Source organism: Ambystoma mexicanum, chromosome 14 (genome assembly GCF_040938575.1).
Source record: "Ambystoma mexicanum isolate Mex_15411 chromosome 14, UKY_AmexF1_1, whole genome shotgun sequence".
Lineage (NCBI taxonomy): Eukaryota > Metazoa > Chordata > Amphibia > Caudata > Ambystomatidae > Ambystoma > Ambystoma mexicanum.
In genome coordinates, this window is record NC_090940.1 from 519033354 (window position 1) to 519061084 (window position 27731).

Here is a 27731-nt window from a genome sequence, read left to right on the forward strand (position 1 = left end):
TCATTCATGTGTTTTGATGTTTGGTGTTTTGATGTTTTGTTTTGTGATAGTGTTGTGATATTTGTTGATTTAGTGAATTGGTTATGTACTATGTGTTGATATATCCGTCAAATTTTGTGTAAAGTTCACATTTTGGACTAAAACACAAGATTATTATTATTATTATTATTATTATATACCCTAAATTGTAACACCTAACAGCAGTTCTCGGGAAGTCAAAACCAATAGTTACTTTTGGATTACTTAATTTAATACAGGGTAGTAGACCCTAGCAGTTGTACGGTGATGCTCAGCAAGAAATACGTTTTTCAACTGGACAATATACTTTTCAGAATAGTGGAACACTTATTCCAGGAACTGTATTAACCTATAACTCTGATTCAGGATAACAGTTATTCTAGAGGAGTTGGACCTTGGGGTGTAAGATTAAATTACAGTTGCTTTTCAGCTCACAGGCTAAGGGAAGCAATAAAGTTACCTTATTTTGGATGGCACACAGCTATGCAAGTTAAGTAAAACCTCTATATACTTTTGTAAGGAGCTAACAGCAACCTAAAAGGCAAGTATGACCTTGGCAGACTTATTCTGGACAGGCTAACAGCAAGTCAGGGGAAGCAAGACCCAATTGGGGACACTCATACAATTACTCTAACAGGAATAATAAGTGAAACCAGCAGCATTACTTTTTGGAAGAGAGGTACCCAATTCACAGGTGAGTAAGTTAACCCATCTACTTTCTGTTACAATGGCGAGACAGTTTCTAAGGAAATTAAGACTTTGGGAATACTTATTTAAAAAGGCACACAGCTTATTCAAGTTAAGTTAATCCTATATATACTTTTCAGAATGGCAGAACATATTGAAGGTAAGTAATAACTTTTTGTAACTATTCACTCAGAGTTTAAAGTTACCAACTAACTCTTTTACAAGTAACTACACTTTTCAACACTTGTTTTGACCCTTTAAATTATGCAGCCCTTCCCAATTCTAGTACATGAGTTCTCTCAGAGACAGAAGCAGGATCCTAGTGGTCTAGGAGCCAGCAGTAGGCAGAATATTATAGGTCTCATTTGCAGGCAAAGCCAGAGTTCCTGACGAACACTGGGCAAACAAGTAAGTAGTTCACTTTGAAAGTTAGTGTCCAGGGACTTCAGGGGAGGCACCTTAGGAGGATTCCAGTAGTTGGCCTGGGAGAACTGGGCGAGAGACCTCCCAATCACAGTAGCAGCCCACGGATACACAGGAATCACAAGAGACTGAAGTTAAGTAAATACCCTAGCCAAGACAGTACCTCAGCAAGGAAGAAGTGTTACAGCAAGAAGACTTCACGAAATGCAGCCAAATCCCCCTGGTCGATGGATTCCTTGGTCTAGAAGACAGGAATTCGGAAGGACTTTTGTAGCTGGGATCACAGAAGAAGACAGCTAGAGGCAAGATTTTCCTCGTGGCTGGATGCGGCTCTTTGGATTTGGCACCTTTTTCAGGAGCACAGCGTAGACAGAATATCGCTGGTCGTATTCTCGTCATTTACAAGGTCCAGCACACAGGTGAGGGGACTTTTCGGACACGATTCATGTCTCTTGAGGACCAGCAGGATGCCCATGAAGTTTCGGGAAGATCAAGAATTCTTAAGACTGTGCACCGCACAATGGCTCGGGTCCCAGGGTATTGGGGTATTGCAGCCACGCAAGGTCGCTTCACAACGTGGGATGGCTCAAAATGTAGGTCTTCTTGAGTCGAGTGTGTCTCACCAGGCTCTGGGGTGGGGGTCGTCCATCTCAGGATCCCCAGGTCGATTGGAAGGAAGGGCTACAGAAGACTCCGGATACACAGCAGGCTCTGCGGTCGCTGGAAATCATCTCTGCCACGTTTTTCTTCATCATCCTCTTCGGTTTTGGCTCAAGTGGTCGACTTTTCAGCAGCTTCCAGGTTCAGAGTTTTTATCAGGAACTACAGCACAACTTCTGCATTCTCTCCCCGCATTTTACAGAAATGGGCAGTTTGACTGTACAAATAGGACAGCCAGCCCCCCACTGGTAGTTGTTCCCATTCAGGCAAGGTGGAAGAAAAAGGGCTGCAGAGTTCTGGACTTCTCCCTCGCTTCCTACCTTTCCAGACACTCTGGAGCCTGGGCAGGAAATCCACAGGATACCCCATGAGAACAAAACAGCCACTGAGGTCGTTGCCGCCTAGAATGGCAGGGCGGAAGACCTCAGTAACAGCAAGCGCAAGAAAGGGCAAAAAAAAGAAGGAGCCCACCATTTTAGAAAAAGTGTGGCCCTTCTGTGCATTACTGAGGTTGAATTAACAGCCTGCGAGTAATAAAGACTTACTGCCACCAGCCATTCATGTAAAACTCGCAATTGTAGCACAATGTTACCAGGCAAGAAAGTGGATACACTGTACTCCCCATAAGGTGGGGTGTGCTGTCTCACTATATAAAAATGTAAAGACGGGATGCAAATCCCTCTTTACTACTTGGGAACTGTAGTTCACCCAAGTACATGAAAAGGAAATTAGCAGGAGAGCCCATAGGGGTAACCCAAACTAAGCCCAAAAGTTATAGGAAACTATAACTTCAACCATACACTTGGAGGTACATAAAAAGGTCACCCACAAAAAGAGTAAATGACTAGGTGAGAAGGGAAAAAAATTCCCTTCACCTAGGGACAAGGTAAAATAGTTACCTAGTCAAAGCAAAACGTTTTGGGGTTGACACAGGTCAGGAAGATGTATCATTGATAAGAACATTTCCGAACACACATCTTTAAAGATCGATGACACTTTGTGAGGACTCGGAGAAAAGCTGCACAAAGCTAGGCAGTAAAATAGAATAAATAAGGCTCCCTCCAAAGAGATGCAGTTGGAACTTTCTCCATAAATGGGGAAATAGGCTGTCAATGGGTAAGTTGGGCGGTTTTTCAGACTCACTATTGGTAAAGAGTGGTGAATGCCAATCTAGTTGTCCTGTAAAGATTCACACAAACATATGAACTTAACTTTTGGTAATGAGGACCAGTATAGTTCGTAAATACAAGGGCTTAAAAAGCAAGATAATGTTAACATGGGTAAATTAAAAAAAAATCGATTTGCCAATACATGCATCAAGGAAAATATGTTTCAAAATAAGGAAATCGATATATACACAAAGAAGAGTTAAATGTACAACGTGGAGCACAAACCATACTTTAGAAAGACAGTTTAGAAACGAAACAAACAGTTATTTCTTTAAACCGAGGATTCCCAGCCCGACGACAGGGAATATTCATGAGCATGTCAATCCATGTCAGACCCCCAAACTGAGGAAATACTTGTTATCAAGTCAGATATAAAAAAAAAAATCAGAAGCGGAAAGGGACACCGGATAGGGCAACCTAAGATAACGATATTATCTGGTAAGAAGTGTTGTATGTAATAGCTAATATCCCCACAAATAAATCACCGGGGCTGGATGGGTATGTGGCGGCCTCCTATAAAAAACCATGCCCCAATACTAACTGACCTTTACAATTTCTTTACCAAGACTGGCAAAATAACCAACCAAAATAATATTGATTCCGAATCCAGGGAAAGACCTGGTAAAATGTTCGTCATATCGCCCGATTGCTCTTCTAGATATTGACCCAAAAATATATACTAAAATTCTCACTAATCAATTAGAAGCCATTATGTCTAACGTTATCCATCCTGATCAGACAGGATTTATAAAAGGAAGGCAAACCCAAGTTAATATTCTGCGAATTTGTCACCTTATAGAAAAGGTGGCTAAAAAGGAGAAGGCCATATTGGCGTCATTAGACACTGAGAAATCATTTGACCTAGTGGAATGGTCTTTCCTGTTTAACACTGTAATTGCCATGGGTTCGGTCCTTTGTTTGTAGCAATGGTACGAGCAAATTATGTGAATCCCTCAGCCAGGACTGCTAAAAAAACATCTAGCTATCCTCACAAGTGTCTCTTCATAGAGGGACAAAACAGGGGTGCCCCCTTTCACCTGTTCTTTACACTATTCACTTAGAACCTCCATTATCACCACTTTTGGATACTGTACAAGGCATATCTTTGGGGGGAGAGGACTCAAATGAATGGCATATGCAGATGATATGCTTCTAATGATCACTAAACCCAGAAGCTTTGTTACCTGCAGCACTCACCCAATTGGAAAGGTTTGGCAGAATAGCTGGGTTAAACATTAATATTACAAAGTCTGAAATGTTAAACCTCGGGCTTACACAAAACAAATTGTCCAAAGCAATGGAAGTGTCACAGCTCTGTTGGAAGCAGGAAGGCATTCGGGTGCTGGGAGTTACTATAACTCACTCACTTGGGCAATTGCATTCCGCTAACTTCTACCCGCTGTTGGCGGAGATTCAGAAGATTCTCCATTCTTGGTCCCCGGTCATGGTCTCATGGCTAGGGCGGAATCAATTTGGTATTATATCTATTTCAGGCCCTTCCTATTAGGGTTCTAGCCGCTTTCTTTCGTTCATTACATAAGACATTATCGAACTTTAGATGGAATAACAACCCCCCACCCCCCGAAACTGAAAACATTAATGCTTCCCCCAACCAGAGGTGGAGTAGGACTTTCTAACTTGAGAATAGTATCGAGCTGCACAGCTGCGAGTGATAAAGGAATGGTTCGGGTAGGGGTCCAATAGAATGTGCATCATATGGAAAGAGCTATAGTGGGGCCTACAATGGGAGATAAACTGTGGTTGCCTAGGATGGATAGGTCCCCCGATATACACCAAAGACAGATTACTAGGCTATTGGAGGAAATATGGGACCAGTCGATTAAGAAACATCACATCACCACGTTTCCCTCGCCCTTCACTCCTCTGTTCGCGAACCCACAGTTTACTCCAGGACTACTTGCTAACTCTTTCCCTGAATGGAAAACATGTCTTATTTATAATAGGAAACAAAGTTTACACAAAATGTCCCCCGCCGCTACGCATCATACACGTCCTTCTCAGCCATGACCTGTGCAATTATTTGGCTACAAAGCACAAGACATTTAGATCTTCACTATTCCTGCAAAGGTCCATTGCATAAATTACCCTTTGGATGCCTTTTAATCTCAAAATTGGCTTTAAATACTTGGCCCCAAGATCCTTGAATCTGGGGTAAAACTACAAAATGAAGAATGGGCTTGCATGAGGCCCCACAGGCCAAGCATCCAGTACTGTTTTGGTGGCTCCTGTTTCTCTTAAAATAGGCCACTTACAGGGTCCTTGCTCTCAAGTCAAAATAGCGACTGTGCATAACTGGGAGTGATGACATCCAAATAAAGTTCAACTTTACTGTATCACATACCGGTCCTGGAAAAGACGTAGGGCTTCATGGGCCCAAATCCTTATGAGACCCTCCACTGGTAATGTTTCAAGTGGTCTCAGAGCTTCAAATATCCCTCTCACCCATCGTGTCATTTCACGGGGAGAATAGATATAATGTGGCTGGGTGTCTTGTGTAAATCTTTCCTGAAAAGAAAAAATATATATATATACTTTTATGGATATGCCTTTCTTTAACAATTCATGAACTATTTAATTTGTGATCTGTCCACAATCAACTTACTAACATTTTCTTTTAATAAAAAATTCAATTTATGTACTCAGTCAGCATGTGATAAAGGATGAATATACATGAGTTGTCACATGTGTATAATGAATCTGAAATACCTGAGACATGGTGTAGAATTCGACCATTGCAGCAGTGAGGGGATCTGCATATGTACGTAGTGAAGGAATAAGCCTCAACATTGCACGGTTGAAGGTTCCGTAGATCTGAGTCAATGAGGCAGGGCCAGGATAATCAACATAGACAACAGGAATGTGACGCAAAAATCTGAAGAGAAAATAGCACTGTTAAAGGCATATATATTTAACAAGTAATAAGACTGTGAAAATGTGTTTGTATTTAGACATCTACTTCATCCCGGTCCATATCTGAGACATCACAATGTCAGCACAATAGCCTTTATTAACAAGAACTTGGTACATAACCAAAGAGGAAGCTTTTTCAGAAACTCTAGTGAGCATTAAAGAAGACAAACCACTAAATGTATTAGCAGGATGGCCAAAAAGCTTGTATCAACGGTAATGTAGTAGGCTGGCTTCACGCTTATGAGTGATTGGGCTATTATCAATTGTGACAAATTGCAGGAATTCGCCCCTCCTGCCCATACCCGCTTTGAGGCTAGGGAGGTACGCCTGCACCACAATACCCGTTAGGCAATGTTTGAATGCAGTACCCTCTGGGAACACTACAAACAACTATAACTACAGGTAAAGACAACCCAACCTTTGGTACAAGCTTGTACTACACAGTTTTGGTAGCATGTTGAGCAGCCAGGCTTATCTCAAGAGGGGAAATGTGAGCTGTAGTGGAGTTACACAAAGATTCACAGTTACAGGGATTCAAATAAACTCTTACACTCAAATTGTTTATGCAAGAAACCTTATCAGTCAGTTATAAAGCCTTCTTCAGAAGGGGGCAATGGAATAGGAACACAAATATACACTTCAATAATGTACACTTTGAGTTTGTGAATCAGACAAGACCCCCTTGGGATGGCCCACAGACACAACCTACACCCACAGGTGACTTCAGTAACAAGGGTGCTGGGGGACAATAATACCTTACTGTTGGCATTCAGAAGACTCTTTAAAAGTTGGTAAAAGGCAAAGGTCATTAGAACACAAGAGGCCACATAAACTCCTAAGCAGGTAAGTACTTTTAGAGTTCACTAGAAGAGTTATTCAATTCAATAGGCTAAGCCAAAGTCAATGGGCAAATGTCTTGGATAGGATAAAGCACGTGTGGTAAGTAAATGGAAAGTCTTTGCACACGTTCTTAGGAGTCTTTGGGTAAAAGAATCAAATGTAGGGCCACAAGCTGATTAGAAGTGAGCTGTGGAAACTACAAGCACTTCTACAATAAGAGTTACATTCTCTTAGACTTGTTTTACAGTACCTTGGTAAAGAAGAAAAGATGCAGCTGATGACTTCTATTCCTGTGCAGCTCTGCAGATCTCACTGTTCATGGGCCTCAGTTGTGGGTACAAGAGGGAGGACGTCGGGGGACTCCTGCACTGCACTGGGACTGTCAAAACTGGCAACTGGCAAACTTCATACAGTTTTGTGAAGATGGAAACATTGAAGGCAGGGTCACTGGGGTCCAGTGAACAGTTCCAAGTGTTAAGGGACAAGTTAATCTGACTAACAAACATGTTCCAAACTTTCGTAGTGCTAGAGTGAAGAAACAACGGCAAAGCCAACGTAATACAAAGTTTCTAAAAGTTACCAAAACTTTAGAAAGGGAGTAAGGGGTTCAGGTAAGTATCGCGACAACTCACCCCTGGTAATCAGATTCTTCATGTAATTTGGCAGGTCTGTTGAACAGGGTCCAAGGTTGCTTTTTGCCGCCGTCAGCCTCAGCACTTTATCCCTAGGGGTTGCAGGTTCGAGCACTTCTCCGGTCATCGAACTAATGCTGGTGCAAGGTCTTCCAGGGAAGAAATGCAAAACATCTTGATGCAGGGCCCCTCTCAAGACAGGAACGGACACAGGTAAGCAGTTTCAGACGACTGCCACCGATGCACAGCGACGTAAAGGGATTCACTTGCTGTGGGTCAGACTTTGCCTCCTATCTCGGGTACCCTTGATGCTAGGACTATGAAATTGAGAAGAGACAAGTCTTGTTGCCCAAGCCGAGGATCCCCCCCCAAGTTCTAAGCCTCAACTCGGAACAGCGACATCTGCAGCATGGCAGGCCAAACTCAGCGGATCAGACACTGGGCAGTGCAGGGGCACTTCCAAAGACTTTTCTTCATAGGACTCAGAGGGGACGTTGAGAATGGATGTTCACTCCACTCCAAGGGTTGGAGCTCCTTCATAGGACTGCTGGAGATCTTGCACAGGACAGGGCTCTACCAGGGCAGCAGCAGAAGTTGGTCGCCAGGCCTTCTTCCGACGGGTCCACAGTATCCTCACAAGTCTTGTTGCTGAATAGGATTCTTGGCTCCTTCAGGTTCTTCCAGTATCTCTCTAGAGTGGGTGTATGGGCCCTCTTCTTATCCTAAAAAACAGGTAAGAGCAGAAACTCCCATTAGCCAATGACAGATCTGGCCAACACACACACCCCTGAAGTGGTCCGATCAGGACCACTGACGGCAAAACTCATGCATACCACTCAGACATACTGGCACCAGCTTGTGAATTGGGACCAGACAGTCCCAGCCCACTTCCTGGCAGCAAACACACATAGCCCTCCAGTAGCCCGCCAAAAGCCTCTGCTTTCCCGTGGCACTGGAAGTCCATATAAGGATTTTCCTGGCCTCACAGGTCAGGAAAAAGGCTAAAAGACGAGATGGCCAAAGGACAAGCAAAAACATTGTGGCATGGCCATATTTGACCACCAACCACTGTTAAAAGCCAAACGTGGTAAGGCTAAAACTAAAAAGTGTCTAGGAGAATTCTTCCGGTCCGTTGCAGTGGCAAGTTGCAACCTCTGTCAATGAAGGAATGCAATTAACCCTCATGCTGACCTCCTCAGGACAGTTCACAGGTTGGAGTAAGGGGAGTTACGGCAACTGTCTCCACACACAGTCATCGACAGGTGATGACAGGCGACAACAGGCATCCTTCGTCACGGTCACAAAAGCTGCTCCAGGACAGGAGCCCTTGATGGTAGGATGGTAGGATGCTGAAATTCGGGGAGAAGGTGACTTGTGGCACAGTCTGGCGACCACCCAAGTTCCTGACTTGAACGCAGATTGGCGACACTTCTGGCGAGGTAGCCTACGAGAGAGCTATTCAGTCCACCGGGCAGCCCAGGGACACTTCCAAAGGCTCAGAAGTGCAGAAACCTTGGGAAGGCGTTGAGACTAGTAGGTACGACTAGTTCAAAAGCTGAAGAACCGCTCAGTCTTTGGACATCAGGCAGAGGAGCAGGGCGTCACAGGATGGACATAGGAAGGGATGCTGGGCCTCTTCAGGAGTCGTCTTTGGATTTTCAGCAGTCTGTTCAAGGCATTCTTGGCTCCAATGATGATCTGAAGAAATGGCTGCTGAGGTCCTCTTATCCAAAATCCGAGCTGCAGTCCAAGCCACCCAATGGTAAGGATCTGCACCATTCCAACAGCCAGTAGTTTTCCAATCGGGGACAACTACTGCTTTCACATTTGCCCCACACCTAGACTTTCAGGCACCACGGATGTGGAGTAGGACTAGACAGTACCATCCCCTTCCTGTGCCACACACAAATGTATCACTAGTCCGCGAAAGCAGCAGCTTTCCTGGACAAGTGAATGACCTTGTAAGACATTTCCTGACCTGGAAAGGCACGAATAAGGTAAACAATATAGCCAAGGAAGCAAGCAAAATTGTCGTGGCACAGGAAGGGGCGCTAGCCATGTTTAGAAGCCATATGAAGTAAATGTGAATGTGCACACTAAAAATACAAACATTTAAAAAATGTATCTGCTGCAAGTAAGCAAAAATCCCAAGTGTCAAAAGCTAGTGTGATCAAAGGTATCCGCATTTAACTGCAAGGTGCTGTGTGCTATGTTAAAAAGTAAAAGAATCCAAAAACGAAACAAAGTTTCCCAGTACTGAGATTCTGAAGGACTTCTCAGTTTCCCCATAACAATTAGCAAATGGCAGGGGAAGTGAAGCTGAAGGCTTGACTTATCTTAAAATAAACAGGGCAAATTTAAGAACAGAAAAAATAATCTGGGTCCACAGGAACTATGGAGGGAAAGTTGCAAAAAATAAATCTTCCCTAACAATGCACAACAAATAAATGAAAATATCACCTCTTAGAGTTGTCAAGCAGCGATTTAAAAGCCTTAATAAACATTGTCACATTTCAATAAAGGTTCATCACCAATAGGTTAAATAAACCTCACCTGTGTGAAAGTGGTTTTCTTCCAGGGTCTGTTGGTGGGTTACAAGCTCCAACAAACTGAATTCTTTCTAGTTTCACCCATGTTTGATCTGATGTACGATAGAATCCACCATGTTCAACCATCTGTAAAGAGAATCAAAATAGGTTGATTTAAAAGACATTGCAGACCAGGTCAAACATTGCTCTTAAGAAAAAAGAGCAGAAATACAACATTACATACCATATAATGGTCTTTCTGAAGCTACTATACATTTATAATGGCATGGTATGCATTTTGCACTATGCAGTGGTTGGACCACAATGTTACAAGTTGTTTTTCCCCGCTGTGCGTGGTTGATGCTGGCGTGGGAGCGGGGGGGGGAAATCACTCTCCCTTGTCTGTGCTCCGTTTAGCACCCTTGTTGCAAGCGAGTGCCCGTGCCCGCCGTGGAGCAAGCAGCGTGCCACTTGCTGTCATTGTGTTGCTCTGGACCCCCGGAGCAAAGCCGTGTCCCTAATGGATCTCCCCCTTTATGAACATCGACCTGCGAAAGCCCCTGCCACCTTATAAAGCCGGCAATCGCAGAAACGCGATTATTTCCACATCATATGTAATCCTGCGGTTCGGTGGGGGTACCCGTCCCGCCTTTGCCGTTGGCCCGCGACAAGGGTCCTGAGCATGTGAGATTCCTGCCCTCAGATTCCCCCGACGGCCATAAACATTGTGCAAAGGGTGCTGGTGTCTAAAATCATTCATGGACATTAAGAGCCTGAACTGTGATCCCCCAATACAGCGCTCAAACATACTGCAATTATCCCACAGTTGCATACTATAGGATGCGCTGGTATCATGCTTGGTGGTGCACTGCGATACTGTACCTTGGGAAACAGACATCAGAGTAAACCCCAGAAAGCAGGCGAAAATGGACCAGTTCGCCAAACCCGATGCTGCTCTACCTTCTTCCTCATCTCCGGCACCCGATCCTTTTCAGCTTGATGTGCTGCTCTCAACCAGTCTACTGGCACTTAAAAGTAGCAACAGACCCCTACCCTCCGTAGACAGTATACACATTCCCCAAGACCGCGGTAATAGTAAACTCTGAATACTCAAGGTGGTTTGATTTTAGCAGAGGTACGAGGCAGGGCTGCCCACTGTCTGCAAGCGGAAGGCCTGCAGATGACCGGCAGAGAATACAAAATAGCCCTCTATGCAGACAACATCCTACTTCATGTCAAAAACCCTCTGACGACCATTCCTAGGGCCATACTCCTGATTGAGAAATATGGTACCCTCTCGGGCTTCAAAATTAATAGGTCAAAATCTATACTATTCCCACTGAAGGTGCTCGCCCCCGATGACGCCTCCGCCCTCTCCACATTAGGACTGGTACTAGAGAGTAATGCCCTCCGGTACTTAGGTATAAACTTGACCAGAAAATTAGAGAACATGTACGAAACGAATTTCCCCCAACTCTTGGCAGGCTTCCATAGTGACCTAGCGAAATGGAAAAAGCTCACGATCCCCTGGATAAATAGGATTAACGCGATCAAGATCTGCCTTCCAAAGTTTCTATACCCATTCCAAATGCTCCCCATAAAACTCCCAGACACATTTAAGGAAGTGAAAAGAGCCATCATTAAATTCTTGTAGCTAGGGAAAAAGCCTAGGATATCGTATGAAATTCTCATCTTGCCCAAAGAAAAAGGTGGAGTGGGCCTCCCCAACCTTCAGCGATATTATAACGCGGTGCAACTGAGGGTGCTAGTCCCCCATCTGAGAGGGAGGAAGGAACTACAATGGGTACACCTAGACAACCATAACTTAACCCTGGGTACATTGGCGGACTGGCTCTGGGTACCTAGACACAACCTCACACGCAGACTCCGAACCCACCCGATACTGGGCACAATATGGGAGATCTGGAGGGAAGGCGCAGACATGGAAGTCACTACATGGCCCTCCCCATTGAGCCATATATGGTCCCCGGGTATACGGGAAGAAATCCAAGACCACACTAGATTCCAATCATGGTACGGTGCAGGTTTGGAGAGGGTTGGACAAATGTGAACAAACGGGATATACCTTGCGATCACTGAGCTGGAGGAAGCACTAGGGATTCACCCAATGTTGGTCTTCCTCTTCCTGCAGCTAAAGGGCACTCTCATGACGAAGGAATGGGCTGATAAAATCCAGAGAGATCTTACCCCCTTTGAAAAACTTTTGGATACAATGTCTGGGACCAGTGGCACGATCTCCTGCATGTACAGAGCATTATTGGAAGTGGGGAGGGGTTCGACTGACAGTCTGAAACTTAGATGGGAACGGGACCTGGGCATGGCGCTAGACCCAGGGGATTGGAATGGTATCTCTAGGGGAACGTCCCAAAGATCAATAGCAGCACAAAACAAACTTCACGCCATTAAACTCCTTCACAGGTGGCAATATGACCCCCCCATAGATTATCTAAAATGTTTCAGACAAGGAGCCCACTCTGTTGGCGCCAGTGTTGGGAGAGGGCGGACTACTGGCATGTGTGGTGGGGGTGTCGCCGGGCCCAGACATACTGGGAGGCGGTCCTCAGTTGGATTAAAAAGGTGGCTGGGATCTCCAGAGAGGCCACACCACTCCTGGTACTGTTCAGTCTTAAGCTGTCGGAGGGTGAGATGACTGCACTAAAAGGTATAGTAGCTATGCTACTGCTAGCCGCAAGGGCATATTTGGTCATCAAGTGGAAGGCGGACATTCTCCCCAGCCTGAGAGAGTGGGTCGCAGTGGTGACCAAAATATACACAATGGAGCAAATCACTGCCGCCCTTGACGGAAAAGCAGCCCAGAATGAGATGATGTAGAACAACTTTGTAGAGGAATACTTGCCTGGATCCTCTCTGGGCACTGAGGCATGGGAACACTAGTAGAAGTTTTGAAGTTTACCCCTAATATTTTCTAATGTGGGATATGCCCCTGGGCGGCCCAAGCCCCTGAAACTATTGACTCTTTTGTTACCTAAATTGAATATAAGTTGATGATCATGTGGAATATCTGTCCCAAGCAACAACCAAGTGCACTTGTAAAATGTGAAATGTATAATTCATAACTTTCTGATGACACTCTGCCCAGGGGGTGAGGGGAGAAAAGGGGAGGGGCAAAAACAGACTAGTTGGAAAAGTAAGTTATATGTTTGAAGACGAATAACGATGGGAAACATTATGGAAATTGGAAATGTAAACAAGATTTGAAATGCCCCGATTGTAAATGTAACCCAACTACTCTATTTGGTTGAAAACTTAATAAAATCAGAATTTGAAGACAAAAAAAGTAGCAGAGACACGGAGCACGAAGATCGATGCCCTCACTTGTAAAGTGGATGTTTCGGCGGTCCAAATTGACAAGCTTTGCAAACCGCATGGCATAAGCTTGCACTACACAGTTTTGGTAGCGTGTTGAGCAGCCAGGCTTATCACAAGAGGGGAAATGTGAGCTGTAGTGGAGTTACAAAGATTCACAGTTACAGGTATTCAAATACAAGGTTTCTTACAAAATCAATTATTAATTTATCAGTCAATTATAAAGCCTTCTTCAGAAGGGAGCAATAGAAAAGTAACAGACAAATATACTTCAATACTGTACACTTCGAGTTTCTGAATCCGACAAGACCCTTTTGGGATGGCCCACAGATACAGCCTACAGGTGACTTCAGTAACAGGGGTGCTAGGGACATTAATATCTTACTGTTGGCATTCATAACACTTTTTAAAAGTTGGTAAAACGCAAACTTTATTAGAACACAAGAGACCACAAATTTCGTAAGCAGTGCAGATATTTTTAGAGTTCACTAGAAGAGTCATTCATTTCAATAGGCTAAACCAAAGTCAATGGGCAGAAATCTTGGATAGGATAAAGCACTTCTGGTAAGTCAATGGAAAATTCGCTGCACAAGTTCTTAGGAGTCTTTGATAAAATGGAGAAACAAATGTAGGGCCACAAGCTGATTAGACGTGTAAGTTGCAGAAGTTACAAGCACTTCCACAGTAAGAGGTAAGGAACAAGTTACTTATCTGTAACTGTTGTTCTCCAGCATGGGTCAATTTCACTTTACTGCTCTGGGAAACAGTAGCTGATCCCAGAGAAGGTATTTAAACCTTAGGAAATCTTGAAGACTTCCCTGTGTCACTGCACTGGAAGTGCTTTGTGACACAATTGTAAAAGATGATGCCTATGGAGTTTGTTAGACTCCATAACCAAAAGAAACACGGGTAAAATTCACACAAACATACATGAGGGAGTGGGAAAAAGGGTCACACTCTCTCCAGGTAAAACAAAAAGTCCTTAAAATCTAGCAAAGTTGCTGGGGGTCTCTAAAATGGAGGGAATTAGCACATTTTTTAGAATTCTCCCTACCGGGGCATGCAGTGGTTCAACTGTTTCCAGACTTTAGCTCTCATGTTCAAGACCAGAGAAAGACCTTTCAAGAGGCAAAGAACACCCTGCGGCAAAATGGCATCCGCTATCCAATGCTGTTCCCCGGGAAGCTCTGCTTGTTGCATAGAGCGAAAACACCACCCCTGAAGCAGCTGAACTGTTTGCCCTTGAACTGCCGGATAGATCTCAGGTCTAGGTCACCCATTCATTATTCACACGTGGATCATTCAGGGATTACCCATCCGACTCTGGGGTGCACTAAACGAGACCTTACTTTCTTCATCCTCATCATGGATCTGCCTGCTGGGAAGCAAATTACACGCTGGGTAAAGCCCACTACCCTTGGAGCCTGTTGGCTGCCTGTGGCGCCCTGTTTCCGCATATACTGCGGGTGTTGTGTGGGGTGAATTGAAGGACCCCAAACAGAAGTCCCTTTCACATGACCAGCAAGGTTTTAAACACAAACAAAAATGGCTGGGCCTTCCCCCCCCCCCAAAACCCCTCAACACCAAGTATAATTGAAGAGCCATGTGGAAAAGGGGCCTATCTGTAATTACCAAAGGAAAAGCAGCATTTTAATTTACAAAAAAAAGGAAAAAAATCAAAGATCCATTTCACAGTGAAAACAGGATTTTTTATTCTTTTTTTAAACTTCTTTTTATTATTTTCATCATAATAAACGGGAAGAAAAAAGGAAACAAATCAGAACCGCATCAAACAGAATCCACCCCCCCCCCAACCCTAGTCATAGTGCCAATGGTCCTTCCTGCCCAGTCAATTCCCTCCCAGCCTTTTAACAGTAGATGTCCAACAACTTGAGTCTTCGAGGGCACCATTGTTCCCTAAATTGCCCTTTCAGATAGGCCAACGTCTCTCCCCAGTCTGCCGAAAAGTTCTCCAACTTATTGTTGGTTGCATAAAATGCCCATTCCAGCGAGACTATGTCCCACATTTTCCTTAACCACTCTTGCTCTGTCGGGATCGTGGGACTCTTCCACCTCTGAGCAACGAGGGCCATCGTAGCCAGCGTGAAAATCACTCTCGCTTTAGTTCTTCCTCTCCTCTCCTCCTCATCCCCCAACCCCCTCTTCCAAAGTAAAGCCTCCAGAGGATCCCGACCGGCACCCTCCCCCAGCGCCTGAGAGAAGGCCTGTGCGACAACGTTCCAAAAAGGCCTCATAATGGGGCAGTTCCACCATATGTGAGTTGCTGAACCTTTTTCTCCACAGCCCCTCCAGCAATCACCTGAGGTTGCCAGAAACATCGCTTGTAGGCGGGCCGGGGTATAATGCCAGCCATATAAATACTTATACCAGGCCTCCTGCAACTGAATCGTTTTTGCCACCTTTGGGATCTGCTTCCATAATCTCTCCCAGTCCTCTTGTCCCATTCTGACTCCCGGCTGCTGTTTCCACCCCCTCATATATGGCCAAGTGGTTTCTGGGCCCGCAGACTCTAATTGTCTGTATAGATCTGAGATTAATCCTTTGGACCCATCGTGGGTAGTAAGAAACCGTTCAAATTGCGTCACGTCCCGAGTGGCAACCTTCCTTACCTCCCCGACATTACCCAGTGCCTAATCTGGAAGTATCGGTGCCTCTCTCGCTCTCCTACCCCCGAACTCCCGCTTGCATTCCTCAAAGGTTTTCCCTCTTTCACCAATGAACATGTCCCTCAACGTTCTACAGCCCCCCTTCTCCCACTTCAGAAACGCCCCCCTCTCCAACCCTGGAGTGAAGTCCCCATTGTTAAAGATTGGAGTGAATGGTGATGGGAAGGTCGTAGTCCCCCGCTTCTCCACCACCCTGTCCCAACTATCCAGTACTCCCTTCGTGATAGCACTTAAGTATAGGTGGGACGGTCTCAGCCGACGTGGGAGCCACAGTACTTCCCCCAAATGGTGCCGAGCTACTGCTCTGTCCATTTTTACCCAATGCTTAAGATAGTCCTCCAAAAACCATTCCCTGATTACTCTTAATTATGCTGCTTCGTAATAGCGGCGAAAGTCGGGGAAGGCCAGGCCCCCCCTTCCCCTAGACGCTGTAAGCAGTCACCTGGACAAACGCGGCCTCTTAACCTCCCAGACAAATTCCTTGACCGCCCGATCCAATCTCTTAAAAAAACCTTCCGGGACCGGCAGGAGTATAGCCTGAAAGAGATATAGGACCCGGGGGAGAACCACCATTTTGAGGACAGCCCCTCTCCCCAGACAGGATATTCTTAGAGCACCCCATTTCCTTAAATCTTTTTTGAGTGCTAATAATATGGGTTCATAAATAGCCCCGTACCAGCCCGCCAGCGAGGGTGTGATCCTAACTCCCAGGTAACGTAGCCCGGATGGACTCCATTTGAACGGGGAGATTGCCCTTGTTTCTTTCGCCTCCTGCTCCCCTAGGGACAGATTCATTAACTCCGACTTCTGGAAGTTAACCCGTAAACCTGAGATCCCCCAAATTTAGTTAACAGTTCTATGCTTGCCTTGATGGACTCCCTTGGGTTTGTTAACGTGAGTAACATGTCATTGGCAAAGGCCGCTGCTCTATGGGGCTCCCCCCAAATGGTATTCCCTGAATATCTTCCGCTTCTTGTATGGCCAGGAGAAGTGGCTCCAGATATATTGCATAAAGCAGCGGGGAGAGGGGGGCACCCCTGCTTTGTCCCCCGCTCCAGTCTGAATGGCCAAGACATTTCCCCATTTACTAAAATCTGCGACGTGGGATTTTTATAATTGGCAGTGACCATTTTTATAAACCCCGTCCCCAAGCCCATTCTGTTCATCACCTGGAATAAGAACGAACACTCCACCCGATCGAACGCCTTTTCAGCGTCAAGCGCCAAAAGGGTCGCCGGAGTTGTCGTTTTACAGGATTTCTCCACCAAATGAGCCACCCTCCTAATATTATTGGCGGTTTGCCTTCTCAGCGCGAAGCTTGTCTGATCATGAGGATCAAAAAAGGTAGGTGCTTTTCCAGGCGCTTTGCCAGAAATTTGGTTAAAAAAAACAGGATTTTTTAAACAGTGACACCAAAAACAGGTGGCGCAGGTGTGTGCAAATATAAGCAGTTTAAATGTGAAAATGTATCACTGCTAACAGAAAAATGTCAGGGAAAAGACATGATTGCGGGTTGACAAAAAGCAATGTATATTAGGTTTCACATACAAAACTCCAGTGACATTTGAAAAGCCACTTTGGCTGACATTTTTTTCATGAACACAAAGAAACATTTTTGCTGGCTGTGGGAAACTTCACAAGGAAATCTCCCACTCCCAGTCTGAATGTCACATCTCCCATCCAATTACCAAATGCAATAAAGTGTCCTGCTAAAGGTGTCGAAATTCTGTGTTCTCCAGACCAGCTGGCTCTGAAGGCGTTGACTACAGGAGAAGTTCTTGTTGGCTGGAGCATGACTAATGTGCGAACATGGGGGCAGCAACTGCAAAGAGCAAGTTTTCAACACAGAGAATGACAGAAAAAACTCTGGGTGTAGACTGACCCAGTGAAAAATGGCTGGAAGGGAGAAGGGCCATTTATCCCACACGAAGATTCACAATTAATTTAAAAGGACAAATATTTAGGCCTTTTTCTCATCAACCATAAAGCGGATTGATTTAATCTATGTATCGTTTTTTAGGTCTTTTCCAAGCAATTTTGGAGATATAAAATTCATACACCTGCGACTCATGGAACTGTAATAGCTATCTAAGATGTGTTTCTGGCAGATCTGAACCTGTTCTAAATGTGAGAGTTGGTGAGCGGGTGGAGAATAAAATTAGGGATATTGTCACAACCATAGCCCCTGGCCTTGGGACTCTGGGTCTCTGGCCCTCACCAGTGTTCCTGCAAGGGCCCTCCCCCCCCAAGGGCCCAATCATGCCCCCCTCGCCTGTCTTGGAGCCTCATACGGCAGATGGAGTTACCATTGGGGAATAGATCAACATGGCTGCCGCCACAAGGTTCAGTTCGGAACTGAACCATGCAGTCTAGCATCTAGGGCGTGGCACTTGGGATACCTGCATGCTATTTAAGCCACGCCCGAGCTGAAGCACGTGCTTCGCATTGTTCTGCACTTGCAGCGTGACGTTCACTGAGAACTGCTCGCAGTATTTTTGGTCTGCACCTATAAGAAGAGAAGAAGAACACCATTATTCCTCCTTACCTGTTCTGCAATCCAGCTTCTCGATCACTCCGGAGTCTTCCCTGGAGCCCATGCTCACCAGCAACTGTCTGGGCACCTTCCACTCTACGCTCCATTTCCATCTGGCCGCACTTCTACCAGGAACTTCACAGCGACCTGCAAGGGAAGAATAGCACAGGTTAGCCGGATTCAAAAGACGCTCGTAGCGCCGTGCTGCACGCATTCATTTACCTTCTCGAGCACTGCACTCTCCATCAGCTCGACGTCCATAATCCCTTCAGCACCTATGAGAGAAGGAGAAGATTAACAGGGCAATAGCTTTTACGGACATACACTTTAAGAACTAAAGGCTTACCTCAAGAGCGGAGTCGCAGCAGGTCTGGACTCCCGGGCCCACACCAGTGAAGTAACTTGGCTGTAAGGTGCCCAGCCACAACGCGCCCCTGCACTGAACAGCAGGACGGAAAGCGCACCTATTCGAAATACAAGGTGAGGAAGACTCTAAGGGGATCGCTAGGGAGGCACTTGGGAGGCAGGCCCTGAGAGAAGGTGATTGTTGCTAAAACAGAACTCCTTTCTTCCAGAATCGATCCACGGCAGAGCAAGTCCGCGGGGGAGGTGAATCCAACTCAGAAGCGATCCAGCCAAGTCGGGTGGCGTCCCTGTGGATACAAGGTGAGCGTTACAGATATGGATAATAACTTACAGCGTGAGGGATTATGTGTACAGTAAACGTCAAGTCAGGGATAGTGTTACAGCCACGTCCACGTCCCTTTCGATCTTCGAAAGAAAGATGCAATACTCTTCAAATTCCACTAGATGTCAGACTATATGCACAGCATGTGATTCTAAGCAGATTCATAAGCATCAGAACGTACATATATATAACACTTATTCTTTTTATGGAAAAAGCATAAACGTGCCACATGGCCATGCTACATGGTACAGACTTGGTGGTCGGCTATCTAATTCTCCTTGATTAGGTGAATCAGAAAATATGTTTATTATGGATATTGCTAGTAAAATTATGAAGTTGTGATACAGAACTAGTTTTTGCCAAAAAGTTGAAAGGAGAACAAATGGCGATTAATTATAAGTTACTACGTACTCTTGATCCTTAGTCCCCTTTCCTCCATACTGCATGGGTTTCCCTCCCTAGGGACGGGAGACGGAACATTTTTTCACCAGAAAAACCTTCCCCTTTAAATTCAAAGGCATGCAGGGGTGCAGCCGTGGGAGCATGCGCTACCCTGACTCCGCCTACCGGCGCCAGACCTAAGTCCTCATTGACGGGTCGACAATATTTTAACATTGCCTAATGACACCAGTATTGTTAGGGGGCAGGATGGTGGGAGCTAGGGAGGAAAGGTGACTTAAGAGTACGTTAGTCACTACGATGAGTAACTTAATTACTCTTACGTCCCGTCCCCTTTCCTCCATACTGCATGGGTGATTACAAATGAATGTAGCCCTAGGGTGAGAGGAGACCCTCCTTAAGCAAATGGGTTCCTTAGAATCGCCTGTCTGAAGGCTGCGTCTGACCTAGAGCCGGCAACCAAACAGTAATGCTTACAGAAAGCTGAGGGGTGGCCCAGGTGGCCGTCCTTCTGATGACCTGCCATGGGACATTGCGTTGGAATCCCACAGCCGTGGCTTCGGCCCTGACAGCGTGGGCGTGCATGTTAGCTGGCAGTGGCTTGTGCTGCTCCTAATAGGCCTCCTTGATGGCTGCAATCATCCACCTTGCAATGGAGGTCTTGGATGCTTGATACCAGGGCCTACCACCCCCCCAAAGGTGACAAATAGTGCGTCTGACTTGCAGAAGCCCTTGGTCCTGTCCAGATAGTATTTGAGAGCATGCCTGACATCGAGGCAGTGCAATACTCTGAGCCTCATACTTGGGGTCAGCAAAGAACGTAGGTAAGGCTATTTCCTCGTTTAGATGGAAAGATGAGGGTACCTTACGTAACAATGCAGGGTGAGTCCGCAGGACTAACTTAACCGTGTGAAAGGTGGTATAGGGTTCTGAAGCCACCAGAGCCTGGATTTCGCTGCCTCTGCGAGCGGAAGTGAGGCCCACTAACAAAGCTGTTTTAATGGTGAACAGCCCGATGTCCGAGGACGCCATTGGCTCGAAGGGTTTGTGCGCCACGGGGCCCCAACACCACATTGAGGTCCCACACAGGGAGTGGCTGGCTAATTGGCGGGTAAAGCCTGGACAGGGCCACCAAATGCTTCTTTACTATCGGGTTGGAAGAGGAGAAGACTGCCACCGAATTTTGTCGGCCCCTATGACTGACAGATAAGTGCGACATGTGTCCATCTGTACGCCTGAGTGTGCAAGGTGTGCCAAGAAGGAGAGCACATCATCCACTGTGCACATAAGGAGGTTGATCTCCTTCAAGTCCGCCCACCAACATAACCTCGTCCATTTGCTCTTGTATTGGCTACTGGTAGCCTTGCTCCTGGCGCCCTGAATTATCTCTAGATTAGCCTGTGAAAGGCTCAGGTGCTTGAGGGAGACTTGCTCAGGAACCACGGTGCGAGGGCTAACTTCTGCGGGCGTGGTGGATCACCCTGCCCCCCCTGCTAGGAGAGGAGATGGGCTGGCCCCATCGGAAGGTGAATGGGTGGTCTGTCCAAGAGGCTGAGCAGCTCGGAGAACCACAGTCTCACCGGCCAACATGAAGCTATCAGAATGATGCTGAGGTGACAAGACTCCTTTATCTTGCAGATCCCCCGATGGACCAGGGGAGTGGGAGGGAAAGCATAGGCGGTCATGCTGTCCCACCATGTTAGGGCTAATTTCCTAAACCTAGTGAGTCCCCCAGCAGCTTTGCTGGATTTTTGGGGTTTATTTTTTTCTCCTGCTAAGAGTGAGCCTCTTTTTCTCCCACTCTTACCGACATGATTTGAGGTAACCTTTGACTTTGTAATGTGTTTTATGGGCTATGGGGTCTTTTACTCCATAGGGTTTCATGTGGTTTTGGTAAGTGTTACACAGCACCCTCAGTGCAGTAACACAGGGGTGTCATAGTGACCCCCAAACAGACTCCATACCCTGGGACGGACTACTGTCTTCCAGGGCATGTAAAGTCACCACTGACTTTATTAGTCTTAAATTGGGAACAGAACCAGTACAAATCATCATATTGTGGAAGTACTGGTAGGGGTAATTAGATTTCCCCTGGGTCTGTTTTTCGAGGGGGCACTGTGCAGTCCCCCCTCGTCGAGTTTCTGGCTGGTGGCACGCGATTTTCATGGGATTTTCCCATTCATTTTAAACGCACCACTTTTTGGTGCAATGTTAAAGATACGCCTGGGTTATTTATTTAATATTTATTCCCCGGTTGGGTCTTTTTGCCAGGACTCGGTTTTAAAATGGTGTTTGCGTTTGCCTCTGTAACTCCAACCCAAGCCGAGCCCTTTGTTCCACTTTTTGGCGGGCTTCTCCACAGAAGCCCCCAAAAGTGGTGCCACTCTGTCTGGGTCTACAGGATGTGTCGGAGGAGGGTTTAGGCACCCTGGACTGAGTTGCCTCTGCAACTCAAGTCGCACTCTTGTGTGATTGGCCCAGTGGTGAGCCGTCCGGCTCGCCACTTAGCATGTTTGAGTGACAGCTAGGACTGATGAATGGGGGTTTTCTGCATAAAAGCAGGGCGTTGGGGACTGGAACTTCAGAAGTCGCCACAGGACCAAAGAATCCGAAGAGGGAGAAGCTGAGCTGACCTGCAACGACGACACCACCGGTGGAGCCCTGCTGAACCGTCTCACCACTTCCCAACGACAGAGAAGATCTTCATCCTGGAGAGTCTTCTTCCTCTGAGCTGGTGGGGATAACCAGTTTGCCCTCTTTTTCGCCTTCCTGGATCGTCCCGTGGTCGAATCGCCTGTGCCAAGCACCCTGGCGGCCGGATAGCCACGCTTCACCACTACCGCGAATAAAAGGGTATTACCTTTTAACCGGGAAACTCTGCGGCTGGTTTCTTCCCTGGCAGTGCAACGACCTCCAACTTTCCTCCACGTTGAGATCTCCTCTTCCCCTGGACGAAGCACCGACTTGCACCCGCTGCCAGGAACAACTGCCCCCGCTGGAGCTTTCTCGCCATTTCAGGTACTGAGTCCCACCTGGTCTCCCTTGCAACAGACTGTTCAAGGTGTCCCGTAAATCCTTGACTTTCTGTCCTGGGGTGACCTGGGACCTACTAACTTTCCCTAACTTGAGCCAACCCTTTTTGAACTCTTTGCAACAACTCTTTAAAAGTACTATTCAACTGTGTGATCTTGGACACATTCCGCCTTGCTCTCTTCAAAAGTGGGCCTGGCCTTTGACTTTCTTGCTCCTCAGTAGACTCAGGTGCAGGGAAGGTTTGGAGTACAGCTTCTTTCCATATGCCTCCGAGATCTTCTCCTCCTTGCCTATCAGCTCCGAGGACGAGGTGGCCGAGGACGACTGATCACCGAAGAATGTGGTTGAGGGTGCGCCGACAGCAAGAGTGGAGCTCCCTCCTCCATCTGTCTATACTTGGCATTGAGGCGCCGGAACTGTAGGAGGCAGGGGAGCCGGAATCGAAGGAGCCGGCAGAGGCTGCTGTGGCTGCGCAGTGGCCTGTGGCGCCGGGGCCATAGGAGGAATGACTATGTATGCCGCTGGAGTGACCGGAGAGAGCAAGTCCCTAACCGCATCCCGCAGGATGGTCCCATCTGAGAGGTTTGCATCAGCGCCAGAACCTTTCGAAGAACCCGTCTTTCGGAGGCTGAAGACATGGCAGGTGATTTTGACGGAGTGGATGGGGGCTGCTGGAGCCGGAGTGCACTGTCTCTATTGCAGGGGGAACTTGCCCTGCGCTGCTGATTGCGAAATTGTAGGCCACGTACCTGGTTGATACCAGTCCCACCTTGACACTCATTCTTCCGCCAGCTCCGTTCTAAAGGGTGGCATCAGACGAGCAGCCGTGATGTCTGGCGCAGCAGCCATCTTGTTGAGCTGCGTGCCACGTGCCAACATTGTGGTGCTTGGCTTCCTGGGCCCGGCCTCCTCCAAGACTCTTGGTGTTGGAGCATGAGGCCTACCCTGCACCTCAGGCCTAGGCCTGGAAGGCATCCTGCCCTCGGCATTGTCGCCGGTAGTGCTGCGTGCAGGCGCCCCCTCGGACATTGAGCCGGCACAAGAGCATTGCCCCTCGGGCATAGAGCCAGTAAAAGAACCTTGCGGTCCCTCAGCACTGCTTCCGGAAGGATCTCCGACGACCCCTCAGCCGTGAGACCGGTAGCTGGACTAGCCTCGGTACGAGAGTGGTGCGAGAACCTGAGAGGTTCCTCCTGCTCAGGCGTTTCCTAGGAGGGTGTGGGGGAGGGGGAGAGGGTTGCCCTTATGGGGTGCAGTGGAAAATAACAGTCCTACCTTGGGCCTCGATCTCTGTTTGACGAAGTCCTTTAGATCCTCTGGAGGCGACCTTTCGAAAAGCTTCCTCCACATAGCTAGCCTGTTCTTCAGTGCACGTGAAGTCAATGCGTCGCACACAGCAAAAGCTTGCCAGCCGTGCTCGGGCCAAGGCAGCGAAGGCCAAGAGCGTGGGAGTCGGATGTAGGGAAGAGCCCCTTGCAGGATGGACACCTGCTGAAGTCGACATGCGCCGGGGAGGAGCGTGGCACCGGAGGAGCAAGTACCTGAATGACAAAAAGAAGACAAAAAGGTAGAAGATCCAGGGAAGAGCGCATGGAATTAATTACATGGCCGAAGCCAAACCCAGGAGCGCTGATGAAATCGGCCCGTTCCAGTCGACGAAGAAAAGGGGACTAAGGTGTGGCACCGGTGGGCAGAGTCAGGGTAGCACATGCTCCCAGGGCAGCACCCCAGCGCGCCTCTAAATTGAAAGGGAAAGAAGGTTTTACTGGTGAAAAAGGTTCCATCTCCCGTCCCTAGGAAGGGATGTCCATGCACTATGGAGGAAAGGGGACAGGACGCATTTATTTTTTTTTATTTATTTATATAGCGCCGACCGACCGCAGGCATCAGGGCGCTTACATGTAGACATGTACATAGCTCAAGATGGAGCCAGAATGAGGCGACGGGACAAAGACATAAAAATACCAGTTAACTGATTCAGTGGGGCCTAGACGGGAGGTTACTTGAAAAGCTCTGTTTTTAGTTTTTTGCGGAAGACCAAAAGATTGGACTCCAATCTAAGGTGCTTCGGCAATTTGTTCCAGTTAGAGGCCGCTCGGTTAGGGAAGGCTCTGCCAATGCAGAGTTCTTTCTTGTGTTTCAGGGGCATTATGAGCCCATTTGCTTCTGATCTTAATGTCCTGGGCCGGTGGTAAAAAGTGAGTTTGGACTTCAAATAGGCTGTTGCCCTGCCATATAAGCACTTGTGAGTTAGGCACAGACTTAAATTGTATGCGTTCCTCTACTCTCAGCCAATGAAGGTCCCGTCTAGCTTCACTGATGTGTTCACTTCTTGCTTTCTTTTTGACCAATTCTGATCGCGTTATTTTGGACCAGTTGGAATATTTGGATGCTTTGCTTACTAGCTCCTTCCAGGAGGGCATTACCATAGTCCAGACGTGACATGACGGTAGCTGTTGCGGCGCAGTTTTTCTCACTCAATAGTGGTCTGATGGCTTTATGTAGCCGGATGTAATAGTTGCAGTTTTTACTAACATACGTAGCCTGGGCATCAGAGTTGAGGGATGCTTCCAACGTCATGCCTAATGTTTTAACCTTATCTGTCACTGGAATAAGGGTTTCTTCAATTTGGAAGACCTGATATTCTACGGGGAGTTTGGCACGAGCCTGGATGGAGCCAAATACCATTCATTCGGTTTTATTGCCGTTCAGGCACATCCAGTTATTGTCCATCCAATCTTCGATGTTTCCGTAGAGTGTATTTAGTATCGTACTATCCTTAGCATAATCCCCACTCAGTTCCAGGACCAGCTGAGTATCGTCGGCATAGTTGGTAAAAAAATATCTGGAGTTGTTGTAGTAGCTCACATAGGAATCGGATGTACAAATAAAAGAGCAAAGGGGACAGACTAGCTCCCTGTGGTACCCCGCAAAAGATGTTAAATTCAGGAGAATTTATCACCCCAGTGTACTCTGGATATTCTGTTTTCTAAGAAGGATGATAACCAACTTATGGATTCCTTGGAACAATTGGTGACCTTCTCAAGTGCTTGCTGCAAGAGCTGGGGGTTAAGCAGTTCGAAGGCGGCGTACAGATCTAACAAGATCAGTAAGCCAGCCTTTCCCTTGCCCATAATTTCCAACATTCTGGACTGTAAGTCCAGCATGGCGGTCTCAGTGCTATGAGCGGCTCTAAAGCCAGATTGTTGAGGATGTAAGATCTCATGGCTTACCACATATTCTTGAAATTGGGCTGTTTCTATTTTGTCCAGTACTTTAAGCATAAAATTGCAGTTTGTAATGGGTCTTAAGTTGTTGGGGTCGCGAGGGTCCAGGGTAGGTTTTTTTTTTAATTTGTTTTACTAGGGGTGTGATGGTAACCTTTTTTATATTGTTGGGCACTACTTGGTCCTGAAATGAGGTGTTGACAATTTTAGTAAAGAGTGGCGCAAACATTTCGGGATATTGTAGGATGATCTTGGAAGGGAGTAAGTTGTCGGCGCAAGAGGATGGTTTCATAGATGCTAACATTTTTAACATTGTTTCTGGAGAGATGGATTGAAATTGAAACTTCATAAGAGTAAGAGTACAAATGGGAATTGCCATATGTTGCTCCAGACCCCTAAACCAATCTTCACTTGGAGGCTGGGTTTGGGAGGAGGGAGAGAAGGGTAACTGTCCAATCCTAGTTGTGGGAATTATAGCAGGGTACTTCCCAAAGATTGCAAATTGGTGGTGCATCGCTGCTATATAAGAGGGACTGCACTAAAACACAGACAGAGGAACAAAGAAACAAGGAAGGCTGCTGAAACTTACCAAATGAAAGCTGCAAAGAAACACCAGAAGAGATTGCTCAGAGTGCATCTGGGTGGAGCTATCTACTTCTAGGAATGCGTGAAAGTTGACTGGGGCCTATGGTGTGGAGCGGGAGGAAATCTTTGAGAGTTGAGTGACCAGACCAATGCTCTTTCTAGAGTGCCCTGAGATGCAGCTGGCTTTCCCGAACTTAAAACACAGGCTTTCTATGCAAGTAGAACTGAGCCCTAGGAAACCAAAAGGTGGGGAGTCTGCTTGCCTTGAATCCTTTCCCTTTATAGTGGGAGGGTGGGGCACAACTGTAGATCCTTAACCTATTTAACTATAAATATTAATTCAATTCCCCATTTGACAGTGAATTAATACAGTGAATTGTGTCAAAATTCAAAATTAACAAAGCTCACTTCCCAGTGTGTGCTGAAAACTATAGCCTATAATTTAATTTGGTAATCCTTTGTGTCCTGCTGACCCAGACTTCTTTAAGGAAGAGGGGTATCTTTCTTCTTAAATCAGTCCAACCTTTTTATCCAGCACAGGCCTTTTTGTGGAGAGGGTCCGAAATCCAAAATTCCCCAAATCCTTCCACTTTTTCTGTCCGACTTCCCCCAACACAGACCAATGTAGGGGGGGGTCTGAAAAACAAACCGCTAAATCACCTTGTGTTTATTTTACACCAAAGTGTGGGCGAAATCAGAATGGCAATATGTATTTGCACCAATCTTGAAATCCTGAAATCTTGAAATCCTACTGCTAGCCTTTTAAGCCCGCAGGAAAATCAAACTTGCACAACACATTTATAATCATTTTGGTTATTGATCAGTTTAATTATTTCTTGAAGTGAAATTTGCAGAAAGTGAAGAATTGCGATTGTGTTCTTTTCAACTCACTTTTGTGATTAATTTATGCTGAGAGAATTTGATTGTGTTGTGCCCCGGATAAAGTGGTGTTTGACATTTTCATGCCAATTTCCCTTACTTTTAATTTAAATAAGGAACAAGTTACTTACCTGTAACTGTTGTTCTCCAGCATGGGTCTGGCATGGATTCACATGCTCATGAATATTCCCCGTCGTCAGGCTGGGAATCCTCGGTAAAGAAAAAACCAGTATCAGTTTCGTTTCTGATCTGTCTTTCGTAGTAACAACCAATCACTGGTCTCTGCGTCATACTGACCACAGCCAATGACTGCCCTCTACCTAAGCACCGCCTCTGGCAGCCATCTTCAGATTTGGAAGCACGTGAAGTGGCAGTATGACCAAGTGAAGAGCCGCAGAGGGGTAGGCGGGAGGGTTCGCATGTGAATCCATGCCAGACCCATGCTGGAGAACAACAGTTACAGG

The 27731-nt window shown here is 46.5% G+C and overlaps 1 protein-coding gene across 1 annotated transcript in view; it reads right to left on the reverse strand.

The window, feature by feature from the left end:
• DYNC1H1 (dynein cytoplasmic 1 heavy chain 1) overlaps nucleotides 1-27731 on the reverse strand; it is a 2031190-nt gene that overhangs the window by 1291839 nt on the left and 711620 nt on the right. The window contains exons 40-42 of the mRNA XM_069637760.1: nucleotides 9914-10035; nucleotides 5685-5850; nucleotides 5320-5483 (exon numbers count right to left, since the gene is read on the reverse strand). Of these exons, the coding sequence (XP_069493861.1) occupies nucleotides 5320-5483; nucleotides 5685-5850; nucleotides 9914-10035 (452 nt within the window). The remainder of the gene's footprint in view (nucleotides 1-5319; nucleotides 5484-5684; nucleotides 5851-9913; nucleotides 10036-27731) is intronic.